The 25,559-nt window shown below is 33.3% G+C and overlaps 1 protein-coding gene across 5 annotated transcripts; it reads left to right on the top strand.

Moving 5' to 3' along the window:
* Window positions 1-1,062: 1,062 nt before the first annotated feature.
* On the top strand, window positions 1,063-18,786 carry LOC105348737 (POU domain, class 4, transcription factor 3). Of its 5 annotated transcripts, XM_020062520.3 has the most exons (4): window positions 1,063-1,164; window positions 7,921-8,041; window positions 12,200-12,271; window positions 16,800-18,786. In XM_020062520.3, exon 4 carries the CDS (start codon window positions 16,884-16,886, stop codon window positions 17,676-17,678), a length of 795 nt encoding a protein of 264 aa, XP_019918079.1. In that variant the 5' UTR covers window positions 1,063-1,164; window positions 7,921-8,041; window positions 12,200-12,271; window positions 16,800-16,883; the 3' UTR covers window positions 17,679-18,786. The 5 variants fall into 5 exon arrangements, with proteins under 5 accessions (XP_019918079.1, XP_019918078.1, XP_034299937.1 ...); XM_020062519.3 differs by lacking the exons at window positions 1,063-1,164; window positions 7,921-8,041 and adding an exon at window positions 8,135-8,346; XM_034444046.2 differs by lacking the exons at window positions 1,063-1,164; window positions 7,921-8,041 and adding an exon at window positions 8,480-8,630.
* The last annotated feature ends 6,773 nt before the right edge of the window (window positions 18,787-25,559 follow it).

Below are 25,559 nucleotides of genomic sequence, written 5' to 3' on the forward strand. Positions count from 1 at the left end.
GACTATTCGCCCGCTTTTAAGCCAGTTAAAATCTCCTCAAATATTAATAAGTCTCATCGCCAAATCCTTACGGTGTTGCGGATGGGAAAACACGGGTATTTCAGCATCTGAAAATTTGAAAGCAGTGCAAAAACTTTTCAAAGCAACTTAGCACATCTTATGTATAATTAATCATTCGGAAAAAAATTCAAACAAGTTCTGGCCAGCGAAGCGAGGTGTGGAGAAAGGAAAGTTAAGTCATTGGTAATGAACGACCAATATGCATTAAACGAGAGCTGAAAGAACGTTTGCGGTGAACATAAAACAGTCGGGTGCAAAGGATAAATCCTGAGGGTATTCCGGGAGTTCCTTTTATGAATTAGGTTTACAAATGATCAATGCTTCCTTCACACCAAATTATGTGCATTATGATATTAAACAAATTAGTGTTCTTTTTAGAAATTTGCCCAAAAAGTCTCCGAATTGCATAATACCCAACATTAAGGTTCTGTAAATTTCGAGGGGAATACGGTAGTCATCATTTACCTCTCGTGTGGTTATAAAAAAGCAATTTTTAAAAATCATTTCCCATTTAATCTATTGCGTATTGCAAGAATATCTTTTTTTACTTAACCAGTTTTGTAGAATTAGTGGCTTTAATATTTTTTCATAACAAAGAATGGAAAACATTTAATGGGTTAAAAATGACCAAATAATTCTATAGTGTTTGTTCACAACTGAAAAACTTATTAATAAACGTTTGGATGCCTTATATTTCAATTAATAAACTTACATTTCCAGAGAGAAAAAATAAATGAAATTCGAAAAATGTTGACCAGACTATCGACAGGACCGGGTTTCTGTTGGTGTTCAATAGTATCTTCTTCATTATCTTCTTTGTAACAATTGGAATATTTTAAAATTGCCTAATTAAAGTGAAACACTTTTTTGAATTAACCTGCTGAATTTTTAAAGGTTTCCTAAGAAACCCCTTTGTTCGTTTACTTTAATATTGATACGTTATTAAAATTTCAGATTTATCAATTTTAGATGTACCCCGCCTCAATTTACCTGTTCATTACAAATATTTACCTGCTTCAGAATGGCAGTGTATGGTGTTTACCTGAATTTCCAAAATTTTGTATTGTTTTACTGGATTAGATTTATTTACCTTGGTGAAGATAGGTAAGATCTTTGAATTTCGTGAATTGACGTTTTGTACATATGAGCAAACGCGATACCACGAAATTAATCGAAAGACCAAAAATTTGTCTTTCAATTCAAAGGTACATGTATCTTGTTACGACAAAGAGAGGAATTTTTTTAGTTTTAATGATTACACTGAATATATCCGAGTTATGCAGGTATGTTTAACGTCAAGTGGATGAGTCAACTCGTCACTAACTACATGTAATGAAATATGTTTATACACGAAACGTAAAATAATAATTTCTTTTATCCAAAAAAAAAAGCCAAAAAACAAAACAAAAGAAAACAAAATTCTGATACGTTTATAAAAATAAAAATACCCAAAATTCGAAAGCATATGTTTTAAAAAGATAAATATATCACAATAAGAGTAACCCAACTTGGTATTTATATTTAATTTTGTACCGAGTCTGAGCGGTTCTACTTTATAACTGGACGAGAACAATCCCCTTAATCGTTAGAAAAGAACGTTAACGAATAAGATTGCGCAAATACCTACCATTGTATTGATCTAAAATAAAATAAAATTGTTTTGAATTTTTAAAAATAATATTTCTTTTTTTACTCTATTTCGAATCTTTGGACAATTATCAACAAATGTCGGTTTGGCTATTTTAACCAAACACAAAGGAAAACAAAAAGTCGAAAGGTTTTTTCTTCTATCGAACCCTTAAGGTAACTCGAAAAACTTTATCCTCTGGTGTTATCTTATGCCTGGTGCTCTAACCACAATGTTATTTAAGGCACAACATTGAAGGTATTTAAATAGCATACCTATATGATACTTTGTCCATAAGTGTACGTACTATTATGTTACTGAAATACTAGTATTCGAATCTTGACTTGTGTTACAGCATGAGAAGTGCTTAAAATTGCTCTAATGCAAAACATTGACAGCTGAGAAAGGGAGTTTTTGAAAGAAATGTTAGATTATGTTGTATTGTTTTTCTCGCATTTCTTATTCATTTTAATACATTTGACACGTCTCTCATAAAACCCCCAAAAAATATTGATTACCACTACAGGCCTGTCTATACGCTTTTTTAAATCTTTTATATCGCAGATATTTTTACATATCTTAAAAAAAATAATTGTAGAGTAGTTAAAGGTCAGAGGTAAACATATTTTTATCATACTGCCATAATTCTCATTCACTTCAAGATTATCTTGATGCCAATGTCTGTCTGTAAAATCGAAGATTATTTACCTCATGTTCCAATTAAATGTATACTGTGTGTGTTAAATGGAATAAAAATAATGAAAGTTAACGATACCCACGTTACCCGAGCACATGGAAAAAGAATGTGCTTCAGCAAGGTGTGTTTTCAGATGACAGTGGTCGGTTATAACTTTGTAGGGCTATCATTCGGTCGGCTACAGTTCTTCTTTATATAAGTCCCCATATCAAAATAAAGAAGAATGGATAGAATCACTCAATAATAGAATTATTTTTAATTAAAACAAGATCTAGTTTATAATTTTGGGATATTTACAGCATTTCAACATTTTACTCTATTTCATATCTTTGTAATTTTACAGCATTTCAACATTTTACTCTATTTCATATCTTTGTAAATTAACAGCATTTCAACATTTTACTTTATTTCATAGCTTTCAAAAAGCATGATTTGTTTCATGGCCATCTGTAATTCACGTGATTTCAAACATCAATACTAATGTGTTTTAGGCAATTTTTATGGTTCTTTTGTCCGTGGCTTTAAATATGTCTTTATGAAATTTCATTCTAATTAAGTGATCGATTTTTCTCTTTATTATTAATTTTTTTAATAAAAGGGCTATAAAAAACAGTATCCTAAAGTTGAATTCCACGAGATTTGAAATTTTTGAATCTCGCCCGTGTAAAATATCTGAATGCCATCCGTAATTCTGATGTATGTGAAGATTGTACCTGTCAAAGTCGAGAAAATCTTGAATTTAAGCATGTCTAATAGGATGACAATTGATTGAAATCAATTCCTTGCACAAAATCTTTACACGTACCCCTAGAAAACCCTGCCTCCATGTTCTTGTGCTAATTAAACTTCACAAATTCTTCCGGTTTAATTAAATTGTAGACACCTTCAAACCTTCGGTCCGTTCTTTTATGGACTACTTTAATCAATCTCCATCGCAGACGGTAATTTTGTTAGGTTCCCTTCCTTCTTCGCCAATTTCTCCGAGTCACGCGAGATTCCTCTCTTTATCTTACCTGAGTTCTTAATGACGAAGATTATTCTCGGTTCAAGCAAATACTGGAGATCTAGTTTTTCGCTTTTAAAAATAAAAAAGCCCCATGATATATTAATAATAATATGAAGTCTTGTAAAAAAGCACACATAATATTCATTCTTTATCTGATTACATTTGAAAAATTCTTTCGTTTGAAAATGGGTGAGATTATTTCGTTTCTTTACAAGGCTAAAAATACTACACACGACAGGTGAATTGAGAAATATTGAGGGTTTATATTACCTTTTGTTGCATTTTCCAGATCTACTGACCCAAATCAGGCGGAAAGGGAGCGCATGAAATTTTAATTCAAACGATTTATTCTCGCTGTCGTTGACCGTCTGGTTCCTTTACTTTTTTGTGACGTACAAATAGTTACGACTTTCTCTCATAATCTATCTGTGAACTGTCAAATGTATTAATGAAAAAAAAAATAAAAATTAGTAAAAGCTTTTAATAAAATCGTGAAACACTTATACATTCCTAGCTTGTTGCAAACTCATAGTGACTTCGCGGGTTTATTTGTAGGTAAATCCGTTAGTTTTGGCTACTTGGGAAGAAGATGTGCCTGCATGGGTTCGTTCGGTTGACCGATGCTGAACTGTGTTTTACGAATGGACTTGCTACAAAATTTATAAATGGTCATAATAAATGAGCTGCGCATGCTTACAGAACCGATAATACCTAAATTGTTTGAATAAATACAGTACCGATCAGACCCAACCTAACATAAAGTAAACCCCAACTAAACCCTGGGTTTATTTTCTGGGTTTACTTGAGTGGACCCAGAGTAAACCCAAAGTAAACCCAGAGTGGACACAGAGAGTAAACCCCGATTAGAAGTATACCCCTGAAAGCAGACGCTACATGTGTATTCTGAATATACAAGGGGAATGAAGGGACAGTAAGATGGTAAAATAAAATACAGGTCTGCTTCACACTTCAGTGCATAGATTTACTCCAAAAGCAATTCTTAAGTAAACCCAAAGTAAACCCCGAGTGGACTCAAAAAGTAAACCCAAAGTAAACCCAGAAAGTAAACCCGGGGTGAAGTTGGGGTTTACTCTGGTGTTAGGTTGGGTCTGATCGGTGCTGTAGTTTTGTATATAGTTTACGCGTTGAGGGGATGAAATCACTCTTTGGGGATGAAAAAATTTACGACTTTGTCGAAAGTTCTTTTTCAAAACGCGGTCCAGACCTTTCTCTAATACTTCCTCTGTCGGCCGCTGGTGTACATGACTCGTTTTGATACTCTGGTATAGTCTGCCTTTGACCCATGGTACCTTGGTACTTGGAGTGGTGGGCCCGTTTGTTTGGCTGATGCTGTATACTAATTTGGTGAGAATTAGGTTACCGCAGTTATTGCTGCCCATATCTTCTAAGGGAATCTTAAGGGGCAGAGAATCAAAAGACGAAATCTAATCTAGAAGATTCGATTCTCTCCCAAGGAATCTAATTAAGATACAAACTCAGGTAGAATGTAATTCCTGACCAAAGAAATTAACAGGTAGCCAATCTATGGCTATAGGACATATGTTGCATTGAATGACGGGGCGGTTTTTTATTCTGCATTGTACTGTAGCATCGTAAAACGGCAACAAATGTGTCATTTTTTCATAGATCTCCTAGAATTTATTTAGGGAGGGTGTGCATGTTAATCAAGTTCTGGTTGGTAATTTCACGCGGTATGAGCGAAAGTTACGTAATTTAACAATAAAGTCTTTGTATTAAAGATCAAAACTTGTATTACTTTGTAATAACTAGCTCTTCTCTGAGAATAAAAGTTTGGTTTGTATTAAAACTACTATATATAGAGTATCATAATGTGCTTGTCTAAAATCAAAAAGTCCCTATAGCTTTGTCCGTCTGTCTGTCTTACTTTTATAAACGTATCTTTTGATTAACAGTTTTAGGTTTCACTAACATCCTCGCACTGTTGAATTTTAACCAGATATTTAAAAAGAAGATGGGTGAATAGGGCGTGTAAAATGCCCATATGAGGAATGATTAGATACTGCAAAATTAAAATATCATTAAATCTGATACTTTTTAAAAAATTAATTAAAAACAATGTATATTTAACGTAACATCGGTTTGTAACCCTTAAATATTTTAAATACTTGCAATAGGTTGATTTAAACTGGCGTATGCGTGTCAAAACCTCCAAATAGTGTAATTTTTATAACTTCAATGCCTTTTCTTTCAAAGAGTGGGTCTGAGCTCCATATTTTTGTCACAGTCTAAATGCGGTTTAATGGAATTTAAACCGATTTTAATCAACAAAAATGTGGAGAAATGACCCACTGTACTTTAAAAATGTCATTTTGTGGCCCAACAATTGAACGTTTTAGAAAAATAATAGAAGTCCGTAAATTCGTGGCCAACGTCTCATATACCATTCAAACATCGCACTTTGTTGTAATTGAAATGGCTCAGTTGGGTTTTTAGTTTGTGGGTTCGATACCACCAACACTTAAGTATTTATCATTTTTTTTCTTATCGTTTTTTTTAAATATTTCAAATTGAATATGGTGGGAGATTATTTTTTTTGGAAAACTTGTATTATAACATATCAAATATATCTAATTGAAAAAATGTTAAATTTGAAATTGTATTTTACGACTAAACTAAATGGGCATTGCGCCATCTTATTCCCCCATCTTCTTTATTTTTCACAAAGATCAACTTCCCGAGTTTGCACTTTTCAAATTAAGCATTCTACTTATGATCAATTGCAAACCTGATTGGAAAATGAAAGATAAATAAAAATGACCACGAAATCTTACGAGTATAATAATTTTTATGTTTCTATAATAACAGTAAGGTCAAACAAAAATCACATGCATTGATTTAAGCAAAAATGCCAATACATGTACTTAAATCAATTTATCTGTTATTGTCTAATCACATGTAGGCATTGCGTTGGTTTTGACAGTAATAGACTTTCTTGGCATGTCTTTATAGACATATGTTTACATCACATAACAACACACGGATGTATTGCAAGGTGTCCGTGGTACAGGTATCAATTATTCAGTACAGGTATCCCCCTAACAGGTGCCCGTGACAGACTTACCTGACCAATACCTGGTGTGTCCCACCGTACCGTTACAGTAATCGTTACTGGTCGAGCTTAAAACACCATATCCTCTCTTTCATATAAGCTTTAAATCTAATCTTATGGTCAGTGGGTTTTTTTTTAAAAGATAAGAGTTATGAAAAGACAAAAAAAGATATAAAATCCAGTGATTGGTTTTTCATTGGTTGAGCAGTTTAGTGTGTACCAGCCGTCTTGAATTGTTTCTAAAAATGAAATCAAATTAATTAATGAACGAAGGCATAAATAATTGAATATGTATATACATGGGCACATTTATTCTCATCTTTTAACGTCAAATAAAATCTTGCACATTATACGTTATATCTTTATATACATGTACCTAACTTACAATATAGAGATTCTTCACACCTTCAAAATTTTCAAATAAAGCTTTTATACTCTTACAAAACCATTTCTTGTCATTTGAAATTCCTTCGTCTGCGTGATTTTGAAATTCCCATTAATGAATGAGATTTACCATTCTCTTTCAAATATAATCAGTCCAAGTTTTTACCCTGTATCGTATAAATACAAGGGCTGTCAGAGATTTCAATTTTGATGAAAGATGACTTGATACTGTCTTGGAGGGACTGATTTTTTTCTTCGTTTATTTTTTTTTAATTCTAAAGTTGTTTTAAGTCACGTTCGAGCATTAGAAAGAGGACGAAAAAGTACATTGTAAATGTAGAATCGGTGACGGTTAGGATTTCTCACCTACATACCGAGATCGTCATGAATATTATATGCCAAGAATTCCTTTCATATATAGATGCTTCTCGTAGCAGAAATGAAATATTTATATTTCTATAGTAAAAACCATACATCATTCCCATTCATAATCTTCACTCGGTCATGAAAATCATTTAATACATGTAATTTTTAAATATGTAAAATTCATGCCGATGGATTTGCATGCGCTTTGACCGTTTCACTGTCTGATTTTTTTTTAATTTTATATATCTGTAGAAAAGTTGAAGCATTATAAGATAAAGAGGAGAAAGAAAACCTAAAATCTATAAATGTTATCAAAATACATGCGTTGCATATGTATATACAAGTATAAGTGTTATTTATGAAAAGGTAAAGCTTAACGCTTTTTTTAAAAAAAAAAAAAACTTATTTGTAAATTAAACTATTTATGTGTGTGTGACTTTTCATGTCACCTGGAGGAACAAAAAATAAAAAAATATCATTATTACGAAATTAGCAAAAGAGGAAAGAAAGGGAATGAGAGAAAAAAAGGACAGGTGGGAAGTAATCAAATTATCCTTTCCTCGCGACCGTTTTGAGGTATCGTTTGAATTCGTCACGTTATTTCAGCCTAAATGGGCGCAAACAAATCTGAATATCAGAAATATTATCGCTAATCATTTATTAATACAAATTGTATTTTTATGAAACAGGTACTTCCATGTAAATGGAAAACACCGAACGACAGGTACCCCACGTTCTACATATGCTATAATGGCCTCAGCATCCAGGTAACGGCGCGAGAACGAGGCTGGTGTCTTTGAAGTGTTTCAGGTAATGTTATGTTCCCGCCTCCCGTCCCATTCCGCAGACCCTGAACACCAATCACCGACTACCATTCCACATTGATTTACAAAACCAACTTATTCCATTAATCTAACTTAAAAATATGGTCAAAACCCCCTAAGTCATAATTTTCTCGAAAGCTGCTTAAACTTAAGGGTTGCGTTTACTCATTTCTTCCTTGGGGTAGTGTTTAGAGAAACATTACTGAAAAAAACCCAATTTTGGCACCGCTTTGGAGTCCATTTCCTGATTCTGCGATGTCCGGATACGGGCTTTATCACCCCCACTCCCAGGTAAGACCAAATAACGATTTTCTTTCCGCATTCCTTTAATCTTTAATGTCAAGTTTATTCTCTACCATAAGATTTTGAAATATTAAACGCGGATTACCCTTGCTAATTTGGCCGGGAATATTGAATGACATCCGCCATCCTTTCTCCTCATGGAATATGGATGAGGCTTTGCAATTTTTATAATTTTCCGACACTCGATTAATTTGTATACTATAACTTCATCTGCAAAGAGAGATTACTAGAGAAAGGTTGCAAAAATTTCCCAGACCAATCTAAACTTTCAGGTGAGTTTACAACATATACTTTTCTGATTTGAATTTTTGAAATATATCTGAGGCAACTATACAAGTCGTGTTCGTTGAAATATCTCGGAAGGTTCCCAGCGATGGACAAACATGGTGGTGACTGGATTTGATAACACATATCCATCTGCTATCTTTATTAAGATCCTTTGTGACCATCTTAGTTTGTGTAAGGCAATGGACAGAAAAAGAGTTGCAAGAATATCGCAACACGTTTCTTTGCGATCGGATTTCGCGGTCGGAAAACCAACAAGTTGTTGATTCGAAAATTATATGAAACTCAATCATTAAGTAAGCTGTAAAAAAGGGGTCGTTTTGATGTCGATATAACGTGATTTCTGGATTAAGAAGGTTTCAATTTCCGATTTGATCGCTAGATTTGTTTGGAACATAGGCAATTAGATTGAAATTAGCAGACAGAAAGCGGGAGATGTAATTCAAGACGGAAATTCCCGACATCTTCATGTCGCAGCACGCGCAGTATCCGCGCAAGGTGTCAATGTGCAATCTGCAGTCAAATTTAGTCGGATTTAGATTTAATTCCTCTGAAATCAAAATTGCAGTTGTTTTGTTTGTCGGAATAGTAAATAAAACAGAACTGTGATCAATCGTTATGGGTTATTTGAACAAATACGCTCACTAAATTGTTAGTTTGTCCATGGTCCCTTGTGCGTGCTTTTGGTGACTGGGGGACCTTCTATTTGGAGAGGCAGCGTTGGAATATCCCCCACTTTTTGTAGCAATTATTCTGACATTGATAAAGATTACTCCCCGATCCCGCTAGATTAAGCTATAAAAGGGTTAAACAAATTCAAATAAAAGGAATTAAATTTGAAAATCGTTACAGAAATAATTACAAGTGCAATAAAGATTGTCGCTAATCACAATACAATTAATTGTAGGCCGAATGTCAACCCAGTAGTATATGAATTATCATTGGACATTATTTACCTATAATTGAGACAGATTTGTCCGAGGTATCACAGAAGAAATCAAATCAACTAACATTAATTTTCACGGTGCGATAGTTATTCCGCAATATTGCATCATTTTTCTTGCGGCAAAATTTATCAGGTGCGCTCTCGTTTTTCCGTGGACTCGAGGGACCATGGAAAAAAAGTCTGAAAATTTGTATCTCTTTATATTGCATTTTTTACTGTAATATTTACAAAAAAATCCCAGCGATTCTTGCTTAGAAACATTAAAGACATTCAACAGGACTGCTCATGCGGCAGTTTTAACAATCCAACAAGTGTATTTTAATGATCCAGAATAATTTACAGAAGTGGTTAAAACGTTTTAACAGCATTCGTTTATCAGGTTGACTTCGTTTCTCCATATGCATAAATTAAATTAAAATAAAAAACCAAGATTTCAAGATATTGAAAAAAAAATGACGTTACCGATGAATGTAATGTCACAGAAGGACGTTTTTATTTTAGTCCTCAATGCATTTCTTTTTTTTTCTTTTTTTTATTATCTTTTTACAAATTCTCTTTCTTTTATGCTACAACTCATTTTAAAGACTCTAATACAATTAGATAATTGACTCAGTATGAAATGGAAAAAAAAATCCAACATTTCCCTTCGATTAAGATGTAAAGTATCAGAAACCTACCATAATGGGAATAACTTATTATCTTATCCCCAACCCCTTTCTTACTATAGCTAAAACCGAACATAGAAATTAAGAGCATAATTATCCACTAGGAAAGCGCGCGCAATACTGCGCGATCATTAAGACATAATTTGAATTGACAAATCGTAGACAATCGTCGTTTCAACACGAGCGATGAATTATCATGATTCTGTTAATTTGTTTGCGATTAAGCACGATTGACACCGTTTTGGACATGGACAGGTAAATCGGGTATTGTCGAGAATTATAACAGTAACTTGATGGCATTTGTGAAGCGCGAGTCGTGTGACCTCTAACCCTCTGTTGTTTACCTTTAGAATTTTACCTGATCGTTGAACAGGAGGTATTCCTGTTCACAGAAAACTGTTTGTTCAATTAATCCTAAATTGTTAAATATGTTTGGTATCGAGGAAGGTGATATATGTTGCGCGCGCCGGGCGCGTGCCACCTGTCCCTTCTTACCTGGCTCTGTCGTCTGGTCCGGGGCGGTCATATCAAAAGCAACTCAGATAACACGACAAGATCAAATCATTGTATAATTTTCATTTAAGAGTACCGTTAATTATCCGTCTGACAAAGAGGGTCCCGGGGTATATAGAGAGGGGGACACTGTACCTCGCCATTCAAACACAAACCTCAGACGCGACGCACGAACATGAAATATTTCGAGGATTTAGATAATGTCGACAGAGTGGTGAGTTTCATCCTAAATTTAATATGCAGGATTCAATAATTGCGTAATATCAAATAATTTTTGTTCGAATTCTACAAATGTAAAGACGAACTTTGTATTGAGTTACCTGGACAAAATATCGCTAAATTAACAAGAATTGAGTTAAAAACCGCAATTGTAACTTTTTAAAAACGATCCTCGAAACGTTGATATGATCATGTTCAAAACGGCGAAATTTGCTTTGGAAATTTGTCGACGGTGTGTTAAACAAATCCAATAAACAGAGCATCTGTAAAACTGTCGTTAATTAAAAAGAGATGACGTATTTGTTGAGCAAATTTTAGTACCGTTAGCGGCCTTTCTTATTGGAGTGCATTTTACATGACATAAACCAGTTATCGATGCATCAGATTTATTATTTTTTTTATTCAGGAAATGAGACATTTATTTATTTATTTATTTATTTATTTATTTATTTATTTATTTATTTACATCAATATCATTTTCTTGTTTATGGAAAAAAAATATTTTTGATATGATATTTGAAATCTTACCACCTAACAAGCTTCAAAGTGGTTAATCAAAAGAATGACATGGTTTTTGTGTAAAATAAGTAAAGATAAAACACGTGAAACATACAGCATCTCTAGGGTACCTGCTAAATTTTTAAAAATACATATCGTCTTGCTATTTTGAGGAACCGTCTCAAAATAAGACCCTCTGTACATTTACGGTTCTTATATTATAGAATTGCCTCAAAATATTTTTCACTCAAATTGCTAACATGATAATTTATGTAATATATTGTACCTTTTTTGTAAGAAATTAAACTTTTTAAATCGATTGGTACCGATTCGACCTATCTAAAATATTGACCGGCCAATATTTTTCGGACGAGCTGACATTTCCATTATTGACTCTTCGTCTAAAAAGAGTCATAGTGAGAATATGCTACTACTGAATATAAGAATTAAACATTTTTTGAAGCTGTTAATACTTTGTATTTTACGATAATGCACAAAATGATACGAAAAAGAAATACCCCCCCCCCCCCCCAAAAAAAAAATAAAGTCAGTGGCCTTAAATTTTACAACCATAGTAAGGATTAAACATTGAAATATCATTTTTCGCTGAAATACAGGATTTTTAAGAAATATGAAATATAAAACGTTTTTAAAATACTATCGAAACTAACAACACCTGTGTGAAACCTGACTTGGTTTTGTTTGTACATTTCAGACGCTGACGACACTAGGACCCCCGCGTGACTTTGGAGGGGACCACGACCAGTACCCAGTGGTGTGGAATAAGGTCAGTACATGTACATGTATTTCCCAAGGCTTTGTTTACCCAGATGTGTAAATAATAACAACAGGTGCGTGCACGTGTGTAATTGAGTGTCGCGTATGGCTGATTTCATAAGGTTTTTTGAAAAAGAAATATACCTTGTGCTTTAACAAATGAACGAGGATAACCAATGGATAAATAATGACATTTTTTAATTATGAACGTGTTTTTTTTATTTCCTACAAACTGGACACTTTGAGATATCGCCCAATCGACAATAATATTGTAAATATTACTGCATTTATAATTTAAAAAAGGACGAATAGAGTAAGCAATGAACGAATACTGAGTATAACCGCGTACTTACTTTGGCGATCAGCTAGATAAATAATTTAAAAATATAATTTATAATACGTGTAAGAAAAAACTGTTATTATGTGAATGAGATGCCTAGAAACAAAGCGAAAACAAATCAATGAACATGCAAACGAATGGACTCAGTGAAAAAAACCCGGAGTTGTCTCTCTTTCCTCTTTCCTTCCATAGGCAGGGCATAAAATATGGAAATATTGAATATTCATATGTGTAATGAATCAATAACATGAATAAATGTATTTAAATGCTATGCATGTGGTATAAAGAAATGATAAATTCTAGTAGATAAATTTCAGAATATATTAATTTATTTACATCTTACAATATCAGGATAAATGGTAAAGCATATGTTTTTAGGAAAATTAAACAATCAATTTAATTTCCTATTTTATTCTGATTGCGCAATTTACACAATGCTTTGCATTAAAAATATAATGAAAATATTTGTCAATTATCTTTCAACCGCATAGATTACAGTAACTTTCGGTTATTTGTACACTGTTCCATCAGCCCAATTCCATATATATATATATATATATATATATATATATATATATATATATATATATATATATATATATATATATATATATATATATATATATATATATATATATATATATATCGGTTTTAGTAAAAATGACCTCTTTATCTTTTGAAGATTTTTCCAATCCAATTTATGTTCTATTGTAATAATTCATAGGCACACCATATAACCAGACATGTATAATAGTATATTTTTGTTGTTGTTTGTTCTTTTGTTCCCAAAAAGTAGAGCCAGGGGTTTATAAATTATCTTTTTATATCGAAAGTGCGCGTACAGACACATATCGATGTGTCATCTAACTTTATTTTCATTGCATGTTTTTGATAAGTTTGGTCCAAAATACATGCCACTTTAATTAAAAACCCTTTTTCTTATGTCTTGAAGATTATCAGAATAGTAAAATTAATAGTTTTACACAGATTAACCGTGGAATTTAAGTGTTTATATCTACAGGTACCTTAGTACGAAGTACGAACTGATAAAATAAGTAAAATAGAATGATTATTCTTTAGTTGACCAGTAACTTATTTTAAAATTAAGCGAGAATTGGCAAATGAGCGAGAATTAACATATCTCGACGCGAATTAGAACCATAGTGCTATGGCCAAGAGCAAAACCATTAGCGAATGAGCTAACACTTCAGGAGAATTAATTCCATCAATCGCTCTATAATCAATTCCCAAGGTACAAATTCTCCAAACTTTTACCCGCAAGTTAATAACAATTTGATAGATGCCATGTACGAAGTTCTTCTTGATGGATCGTGAGTCTGGTAAATGAAAAACAGCAAAAAGGAATAAGTAAAATGCCAATGGAGTGGAAATTCTCTTATCTTAAAAAAGAAGAAGAGAACCATACGAGATTAGGAGAAATAAAAACAATATTTTTCTTTTCAGAATATTTTATAGCCTTTTAATGAAATCTAGACTAATCCCTTTGCCCAGTCTTCATTGTAAAATAAAGGTTTGTGAGGTGTAACCCCGCCCATCAGTAGAATTATTACTCTCTTCACAAAAAAGAAACATCGACTTAATTGGCTTAAATAACATCATTAACTTGAAGATTGTCGCTAGATTAGAGGTTCAAATGATGGGCGTTTGACTTCTCTCCATCAGGAATTGTTCTGTTTGTCATGTTTAAAGCGCACGTGCATTCACAAGGAGGTCCCGAACATTGGAAACAATGGGAGTCGTGTCGCAGTCGCTACCGTGTCAAATTCTCCATCATTTTAAACCTTCGACACGTGCAAGCAAAAATTGTTGACGAGAAAACGAGGCCACGTGACAATGTACCGGAAGGAAATGGGCGATTTGACTGATGTTAGATGACTAATTCTGAATTTCCTCCAACTTCCGTTGATGAACCTTAATTGAAAACGAGAAATACAAATTAAGCAGATAAAAGTTACAATGTGGCTCTTGATTAGCCACAAAACACGTTGATAGGTCTTTTTAGGCACAAGGTTTACAAAGCCACTTTCTCTGGCAGTGTTTATTCTCCTTCATTATTAGTTACGTCGATAATGCTTGACGTTGGCACATCAGCAAACGCCATTATTTACGTCGTAATTAGGTTTCTTTTACATTACTTTTAGTTGCAAGAGAGCAGGTGTTTTTTTCTGCCGCTCATTTTCAGCAAACATTTATATTTTGATATTTTTCTCACGGAAAAAATCATCAATTCAATCTTATATTTTAAAAATACATATATAGCAGAAAAAACTATTTACCTTTCATTTTTTAATAAATGAAAGGTTTCTCCTAATTTCAATTATATAGTTTCACAATTCCATACATTCTCTGTGAAATTAGTTGTTCATAAAATAAAACATAAATCAGAGCTTAAATCAAGCTTGTTCAAATACGTATCGTGTATATGTTAATGGTTAATTTTTTATGAGCTTGTCTGCAGGAACTGGGGTAACTATTAAAAATTTATATTATTTGTTGAGGCAACTTTCATTGACCAATTCCTGACTTGCAAACATACCCGCCATTGATTCTCACGCCAAATATTGGGCGCTGTTCTCTGTGGATTTAATACAAGGGTAGCTTGTTTCAAGAGTTTAACCAAATGTTTATACAAATTGTGGTTTTCAAAGAGAAATTGATTTTATTGTTGAAAAAAATGCCCGGAAATAAAACAACGAAATAATCTTATTTAGTTTTCAAGGTTCAAAAATCGATTAAGAATATTCTTCATCGACCGAACTTGAATTAAGGTCACCAGAAAAAAGGAAAGGAAAATGATTAGGGTGAAATATGGATCCAGAAATATGAACAATAAAAAGGCAATGTAATGTCATCAACATTTCAAATAAAGGAAAGCAATAATGGAAGAGTTGACATTTAATGAAAATGTCGGGAAATATCTCTCCGATTTCAGTAGAGACGTTTCTGAGCGGTGCCGGGGACCATTTTTGTAATTTCTAGGGATATAAAGCCTTGTCGTGGCCGCCGGAGACTAGGGTCCCCCCACCGAGCTCTCCCTCTCTATCAGATAGCGGAGCGTCCTCAATTCCAGGACTGTCGGCCCGCTAATGAGAATAAACGATCCCCCGTCTAAAGACTTCAAATTATCCTCTGTCATCATTTCGTTGGCATCTTTGAAGCTAAAAAAGAAAACCATTAATTCCCTTAAAACAATATAAAACACGAAATTTAAAAGAAATAAAATTTAATTCTTTTTTATTAAAAAAAAAAGGTCTGATTTTAAGATACTGGGCACTGGATCGTGAATCAAATCGGTCGTGTCGCAAACCTTTCCCCCAAAGGCATTGAAAGAGAATCTATCGAAACGAAGGCTTATTGGCTATTGCAACTTTTATGTTAATGAAAAAGAAACATTTTCGGGCTCAAAATATAATTTGTCCATAATGGTGGTCTTTTAAAGAGAGCATGCGCTCCAAGTTGATGAATTAGGAAACCCACGTGACTCAAAACAACAGAGAACAGGTGCCCGCTGCTGAATGAAGCGCTCAATAGTAAAATGTAATATCAATTTTCTTTGGCGTAGACATTTCTCTATCTGTAGTCGACTTCTGGATCGTAAAAGTTATATTGGAGTAGCACAAACTCAGCCCGAGGCCGGCGCTCGGCCTATGTACATTCCACTCGGTGCCAAATCATGATGAACGCAAAGCAGGGAGTGGGGATCTCTTCGCTGAACCCGGGGCATGTGAGTGGTGGGAGGTATTCCCCACCCTACCGACCCCCAGACCGTATGCGATGTATGTCAGGAACCACGGTATGTGTGGGACTGAGTTGGCGTCTTCAAGATAAAAATTTAAGTGAAACGTTCCGCGCATTGTTTTAAAGTGTTTCATATTTTATGAAGCATGTGTTGTTGGTTTTTATGTTGGCATTCTTTTCTTTCTGGACTGTGTTGAGAACTAATTTACCTGAGCACAGAGTTATCAATAGAAGCTGGGGCCGATCTGTTCCTGCTTAAACACTATTAATTATTTATCGCAACCATTGATACTTATGCTCTCATTACTCTCAAACTATTCCATTCTCCGAGAACTTATTTTGTAAAAGGACATTGGGACAGGCAAGCAAATTAATCCATTCTACAGGTATGCTTTGAAATTTCTTAACTTATTTTTAATAAAAGTATTTTTTATTTCAGGGTAACTTTTTTGATGATGGCATTTTATCTCGAGCCGAAGTTTTGGCGGCCGTGGACATACCCAAGCAATCGTCACAAAACTTAATGAAACACGATGGACTTTACCATGGTCACACGGCGGACCTAGGGGGACACAATGTTACCCCACCCCGTCATCAAATGCAGATGAACTGCCACACGGGATTCGGTCCGGGGGACTCTATGTTGGAACAGTTAACATCCAACCATGGGATGTCGCTTGGCGGGATGCCTGACAACCACTACAGCATCGCTAACTCAATACCCCACAGCCACCACCAAATGTTCCAGCCCAGCGTCTGTACCAATCTCAACGCCATGGGAAGCCACCACACATTTCCCGGACACCACCCCGTGCACCCCGCCATACACGATACAGAGTGCGACCCCCGGGAACTAGAGGCGTTTGCTGAAAGATTCAAACAACGGAGAATAAAACTGGGGGTCACACAGGCCGATGTCGGGGCCGCGCTGGCCAACCTCAAACTACCGGGTGTCGGGTCCCTAAGTCAGAGCACAATTTGTAGATTTGAATCATTAACTTTGAGTCACAATAACATGATTGCCCTGAAGCCCATTCTTCAGGCTTGGCTCGAAGAGGCCGAAAGACAAGCTCGAGAGCGAAAGGAAGCGGAAGCTGGTGGTTTAGCTGCGGAACGGAAGCGGAAGAGAACCTCTATAGCAGCTCCAGAAAAACGTTCACTGGAAGCGTATTTCGCGGTACAACCTCGCCCTTCAGGTGAAAAAATCGCACAAATAGCAGAAAAATTAGACTTAAAGAAAAATGTTGTCAGAGTTTGGTTTTGTAATCAAAGACAGAAGCAGAAACGGATGAAATTTTCCGCGGTGGCGCCTCACTGAGCCGGGAAATTTCACATTGAATGTGGCATATGCACAACTCCACGGGTTCCGGTCGCCTGTAGGTGGACGCGGGGCGTTCCCCGTGGACACTTCCGGTCAAGTTTCTGTCTACCCTGCTGACAATGTGACAGAAATTTTCCGGGTACTTATTTGATATGTGAGTATGTTATTGGATTTTATATTTTTCGATATATGTGACAGTTTTTTTTAGCGTTTTGCGAGCACAGTTCAAGCTAATATTTTGTGTTAAATTTTCTGTGTGAAATCGTCAGATTTTTCTTTTAGTATAAAATGAATGTTTCATTGGAAATATTTGTACTTGTACCTACTTATTTAATCAACTATTTATTTTATATTTCCTACATGCAATGAATAATTTATATGTTTCTTAAGAGATGTTATTTATTTTGTTAATTTATATTATTTATTGGTGGTTTATTTTACCTGTCTCATTATGTATAATACATTTTTGTGATCATTAAAATCAGAAGAAAACCTAAACGATTGATCCATTAGTTACAAATTGCATAGGGATAAAATTCGATAGAAATAGGGCCGTTTATTGAAATGTATAAAAAATGTAATTGATTTTTTAATGTAAATTTCGGCAGCATTTTAAAAGCAACATTTCAGAAATTTCATAATTAGAAGAAAGTAAATTTCGACTGTTCAAAGCAGCACATTTTTAATCTCCAAACCTGATTATACCTGCCGCTCGATAGAAACTTTGTGAAATTACTGTCAACATATTGTCTTTGATGTTGCCTTTGCAAGTCACAGTTGAGTTTTCAGGCTATAAAAACGAGCTTTATTTCTGACATTAGCAGACTAGAATTCTCTGTTTCTCTCTTACAAAGAAGACAATATCATTAACGGTACAAGCATTAGCGGATTGAGCGTTTTATTGTTGGTCCAGAAGTACTCTACACAGAGTAGCACTCCGGGGGAAGTCCCCGGGCGCGCACCTGTCTCCCGTCACAAATTGATCTCTGTATTCCACCGTTCTTATTTGTTTGTTTTTGTTATCAAATTTGTTGGTGTACAAATGAAAACTGATTTCATCAAGTGATTGTGTATTTCATTTGTAAAATAAAATATGAGAAACACATTTCTTTTTATCATTATTCTGTTTTCCTTTCAACCGATATAAAACCGGTTACCATGATACTTTTTGCCACTAAAATAAAAGTAGGCATTTTGAAATATGATTTCACAACAGAATAATACTGATATTTGTTTATTGATTGTTTAAGAGGACTAGATGGTCGGGACTATATTTATTTATTTAATTATTTATAATAAAGTTAGACTATATTTATCCTTTCAAAATGAAAATTTCAGTATTTAGATATAGGAAAATATTCAAATAGATAGGAAACGTTAAATATTTTGTTTTTCTCTTTACATAATAAATTTTATCGCTCTGAATAATTTTTAAAATTTTAGATTTGATCTAATGGGTAATTAGAGCATCCAGCCTCATTAATTTTAAACTCAAAATGCGATGCAAATTTAATTGAATCAATATTACGAGTGATTCAAGTTCAAGTGAATAATATCTGCCCTTCCATTTTGTAACAAAAACTTAAGTTACATCTTATTCTATAAAAACAACGCAGCAACTTTTGAATAAAATGAAAGCATAAATAAACCCTATTTAAAACAAATACATAAATAAATGATATTGATAAATGCTCATGTAAAAAAAATAAAAACATACATTAAGTATATGAATTAGAATTAAAAATTAAAATGCTTGAAAAGATCAAATGTAACAATGATTCAGTTGTTGTATTTACTGACCAACAAATGGGCCTAAAATGGGCTGTGATTAATAGGGTTAACAACTCTCAATAATACCAACATAACAACGGAATACGCAGAAAAGAAAAAAAGAAAAAAAAATTATTATATTCTTTAAAGGAACACAAGTGGCGCCCTTCAGAAATTATTACAGGAAACGGAAAAGGGTATATTCCCGTATTACATGGTTAAGACAACATTTGATTATATGCATAGGTTAGGAGAGTAAACAAATATTTATGGAATAAAAAGAAAAATGAAATGAGAGCAGAAAAGACCGCAGCGACATATTGATTTTTTCCCAGTGTTCTCCGCGGGTGGGCGTGGCTTTGGATATAGATAAATAGCTGACACATCAAACACAATTATCACTTTCTTAAACATTTGATTCTATTGTTCCTAAGGGTTAACCATCGTCGATTTTTCAGTAAAATATTCGAATTTTAATCCAATTTTCTTTATTGTGTTTTTTAAGGCATGAACCTTACAGAATAACTTGATAACATTCAAAATAGTAAAAAATAAAAGTAAATAGTAAAAAGTAGTACAAAATAGTAAAAATATTCCTTAGAAAGCTCAATACGTGAGGACAATATACATATGTTTGGCAGCATTACTACCTGACAGAATAAAACGTTGATATTATTGATATTGTTTATTGGTCAACAGCTGTACAGCTCGTAGACTTATGTATATTCCAACAACAACAAAGTGGACAATGACCACTTTCAGGTAAAGTGTTCACATCGTTATATTATTCAAATTAAAACTTATAAAAGTCATGGGGCAACTGAAATGTCTGTGCTAGACAGACATATTTTCAACGTTTTCAAATGACGTATTTAAAATACAGTTTTAATAGAGTGGTTTAAAATATCTGAAAAGTCAGTATGAATTCAACCCGTCTGAGAAAAACCTGGAAAAGAAATAATATATGTATATACTGTTAATGATAATTAAATGATTTTCTGAAGAAAATTATAAACTATAACATCTATTTGCCATACTGGAAATAAGTAAGGGATTTCGGTAGACAGTACTGTTGGGAGCGATTGAATTTGTTCATCATTTCATTCATTTTATTTATTCTCATATTGTATAAAACAACATAGAGAAAATATACAATACATACAATATTATACAAAAAGCAAGAGTGTATACTGTACACATCAACCTGGAGAGTTGACTCTCTTATTAATAATATTGATAAATTTACATAAGTTATTAATAGCAGCTAATTTGTTACATGAAAATAATTCAAAAAATTTAAAAGCATTTGGTCGTCTAAAATACATTAATGGTAAATAAGCTTTTCTATATTCTTTCAATTCCGGCCATATCGAGTTCATATCTTCTATAACTCTCCTTTAGTGTTACATTATCAAACTGTACATAAGGTTTAATAGCTGATATTGGAGACATGCAAAAATTGCTTTTATTTTTAAGTAAAGATCCATGCAATTGTCATGTTGTAAATTTTGAATTCACCGGGTGGCAGTAAATACAAAATTAACAACATGACAACGAGTGAAATATAATTTAAATTAATTTCAACAATATTTATATTCAATTACCCAAAATAAATTGAAGTTAAAGGTAATATTTTCCTGATTCTTACATAAATGCATTTCATTTCATTCCATCTTTAATTTAAAACTAGTTGAACTGAAAAAAAATCTATGTATGCAATATATTTGAGGATGGATATTTTTCATCTTATATGTACACGGGTAAATTTGGCAAACCAGTAATGTACTACTATATTAAGTGATTGTTCTGTTTTTACATATTTCCCAGCTGACTTTTTTTCATACAAGTCGTAAATACAATCTATATCAACAACAAAAAACATACAAACTCGTAATCAGAATATCTCATCAATTATTTCAAAAAGTCAAATAAAACGTGGAATTTTTTCGAGTATATCTATTGAAGCAATAAAGAAGGTAACGAGTCGCACCTGTCAGTGTCGGTTGATTATCATCACTCAATGACCAAAGTCAGAGTTTACCTGAACACCGCCTGCAATATGGCAAACGGAAAAACGAAATCAATTTCATTTTTTAAGGATAGAAAATATCGCTGCATTTCACATTGTGAAACAGGACTAATCGATTCCAAGTACAACTGTATCAAAGTGACTGGGTCTGATATAAAACTTTGCCGCTTGAAAGCAATTCACACTTGGTCTAATCATCTAACATATTTCCACGACAATCGCCGCCATTAACTTTAGAAATTTCTTTTAATTCAATTGTCCAATGTTTTTAAACCCCCTTTTTAAAAAAATAAAAATAGATACATGTTATAATAAAATGTTCAAACAACTTTATTTGATATTGTTTCTTTTGATTGTCCATTCTCTTTCTGCTATTTTTATTCAAATGATTTTACCTTATATTTTTCATTTTTTAAAAAGTAAAATATAAATATAAGAATAAACATGATTCATTCAAGTTGCACTCATCAATCTACATTTTTGTGATCCTTCCCTTTCTTCTTTAGTTCCTTTGGAGTGGGGGTGAGGGATTTAAAAACAATAATAGAACAAAGGGTTTTTCAAAATGCATATATATAAATACTGTTGATGCCACATAACTGCAGTTGTTTTAAGGAGAACAGAGTAATGGCATTTTTTTTTTAGCAATTTGTGCTTTACGTAAAAAGGAAACTAAGCTTCATATCAAGAGATATCAATTCATGCCATCAACTTAATGCATAAAAAGTAGAAAACGTGCATAATAGCATTTACGGAGCAGTCGTGTATCCGGTATACAGAGGGAATCAAGGGTTTCATTACTTATACCACGATACGTAAAAATTATTTAACTATTTTTGGTTATAAGATTTTATAAGCTGAATACTTTTGTCATGCTGTGATTGATGCCGTTGACAATTCAACTATGAAGTATTAAAGCAATATGAGCTGTATTTTTTAGAATTTTATTTTGCTGAATAAACCTGCTAGTATGATAAGTCTGCATATAACTTAAAACTTTTATGATAAATAAGATTTGAAAAAATCATTAATTTTTGGCAGAGGAAAGATTTCTCTTCTAAGGAATATAGATCAACACAGATTAATTTTTTGTTCAGGACGACAATAATTCAGTTTTGCTTCAATCAAGGTTTCTTTACGGCTTTTCCGACAAACATATGGCTCACATACATTTATATACCATGATATTTTTGTCATTTTAGTAGAAAATAACATTTTCGTAAAATATAAAATAAAAATTCAGCATGAAAAATGCAGCTCATATCGACAAAACTTGAAGAAATCGAAGTCGTAAAAAATTCGCTCTATCAGTTTCTCCTTAAACAAGTAAGACGATTTTATAGAATAAAACCGTTAAACTGTCAATTGCCTAGAGAACAGTTTCTTGAATTACTTATTTTTCTGACGAATGAAATATCCATTAGCAATGTTAAAATCAAACTGACATTTTGATTATAAATTTAAATAGGTAAAAGATGAGCAATATTGATAAATCAAACATTAACATCTTTAAAGAAATCCAAATCCTCAAAAGAAAACAATTCTTTAAAAAATCCCAGTTCTTTTACCTTCAATCATTTTAAAAGATAAAGATTCTTTGGAATAACATAAAAAAGGTGTTCCAATGAAATCTGTGAGATAACGGATTTTCCTTTAGAAAGACATTACTGAATACATCAAATGATAGCGATAAGAAACCTATTATCACCGAACCGCAAAACTTTGTAATCGATTGAATGTTGGCGATCTTGTTAAGTGGGTACTGTGTGTCGACAAGAAGATGAGAGGTCTTTGTCAAGTGCTCATTTTGCGTTGATCTGATAGCAGCAGGCATATGGCGGATTGTCCGATATCTCGTTCGGTCGCGCGCCGGGTGTACGGCGTCGCGTGCCAGGTTTCAATCGGGTATGTTCACTGGAGCGTGTCCAATCTGTAACAAACACGTATCAGGAATACCTGAACTACTCACGCGTAACTCACGTAGATGAGGTGAAGATACGAATAAGCACACACTTCGAAATTTGCTACACCTTCTGTATAGTAATGATTTACCCAGTATTCAGGTAAACATTGATTTAAAAAAGAAAAACGTGTTTAATATGCCAAATTTTTAGAATCGTGTTTGTAGATTTTTGCGAAAACGATATTCTACAGATGTTTTGGGGTTTTTTTTATATTGTGTGATAAAATGTAGAATTTTAATCAATCAAGAGATAATCTAACACAAGTGGATTAAAACATGCTAGAGTGTTGGTGATACCGCAGGAATGCCACCTATCACAGCTCGCCCCGCAGACGACAACTGCACGTCACGTGAGTCCCTAGAGACCATAGGATGACAGTCCAATTCAATTTATCTACTATGATCCGCGGAAACCAGTCGCTATTATACACGCCAGTTGACAAACACATTGTTTCTTTGGAATACCTTTTAATGAAATATTTGATCCGGGTGAATGGCGTCCTTGGGGAGGCAGACCGACGGCGGTGCTGCTCTTTTCTCATCCGATTATAATGAGGCGTCGAAATTATTCCATAAAAACAAACAGCAAATCATGTAATTACTCTCTCTCTCTCTGTCTCTCTCTCTCTCTCTCATGCTGAGAAAATGTTGAAATAAGTCAATGAGAATTTACAAATAATATAATGAACCAGAAATACATAATAAGTTGAAATAGGACAAAATGCAAACATGTTTTTGTTCAAATTTTTGGAATAAATAGACCTCATGATTTCGTTAAATTGTAAGGCAGAAAATAGTTCATTGCATATACAAAAGTTATACAAAAAACCCATTGATATGTCATAGAATTATTGACCTTAAACGCAATTTATGAACTGGAACGTACGTTAGGAATTGAAATAAGGTTGTTTGAATCCTTTAGTTGCTTTGAAAATTGATATGGAAACAAATATAGATCTTATTTGAATATAAGGCCACTTTATTTTGCAACATCATTTACACATGTACTTAAAATAATCCTGCCTTTAAAGCCATGATCTGAGAATATTTAAGATTACCTTATTGGGTGGGTGTAAATACAAAATTCACAACATGACAACAAAATTTTGTATTTACCCAGTAAATTCAAAATTTACAACATAACAGTGATCTCCCCAACCCCCGCAAATACTCTAGGCTGTTCTTTGGCTCCAGCACGCCTTTAATTTATATGTAAAGAATAAAGATTTCATACCAATGATATGGTGTATTCAAAGTGAAAACAAAACTGCTTAATTATTAATGTATCTAATTTTGTTATACTACAATTTTTTAAACATTGATTTACTAATTTAAAACGAAACCTTATGACCATAAAAATGTTCATTATCAAGCAATATTTAAGCTTCACAGACTTATACCAATAATGTATGGACTTGATATATAACTGCAATATAGACCAACACTATATAATATAATGTAACATACCTAATTAAGAGTTATTTTGTTTTATTTAAACAATATTTTATTATGCAATACATCACATAAACGGATGGGATAGCAGGCATTGCCTATATAAATATATATTAAAAGAGTTATTTTAAAATTTCTAAAACGGTAATGCTCATACATTACACGGTTCCAGATTATTCATTATTCAAATTATTAATATATATTTAATCGAATTTTGATTACCTAATAAAATATAGATATCATTAATTGGTGTTGAGTAGTCACTGAGTATACTATTTCGTGTTCAATCGCAAAACAACATCGAGAACATGGAGTGCACGGGGTGCACGGACTGACGCCAAACCTCCAAGTACTGTAAACGTATTATATTTGGATGTACGATATTTGACGGAAAACAGTTTTTGAACAAGTTGGTGTGGATTTGAATTAGCGTATTCTTGAATGTGACTATTCTTATACACATATGCATGGAATTTAGCGATGTACTTTCAATGCAACGAACTGAGAAACAAAGAAGACCATTAATGTAATTTGACCCACTTTATATGGTTAATTGAAGTGAGGAAACTTTGGTGGTTCGTTCAGGCTATGGAGGTAGCAATCATTGCTGAAGAGGGTTGTCTACTTTCTTTTTGCAAAGCTCGCCACCTTCTTTGTCGCACGA

The sequence above is a fragment of the Magallana gigas genome, chromosome 2 (genome assembly GCF_963853765.1).
Source record: "Magallana gigas chromosome 2, xbMagGiga1.1, whole genome shotgun sequence".
Lineage (NCBI taxonomy): Eukaryota > Metazoa > Mollusca > Bivalvia > Ostreida > Ostreidae > Magallana > Magallana gigas.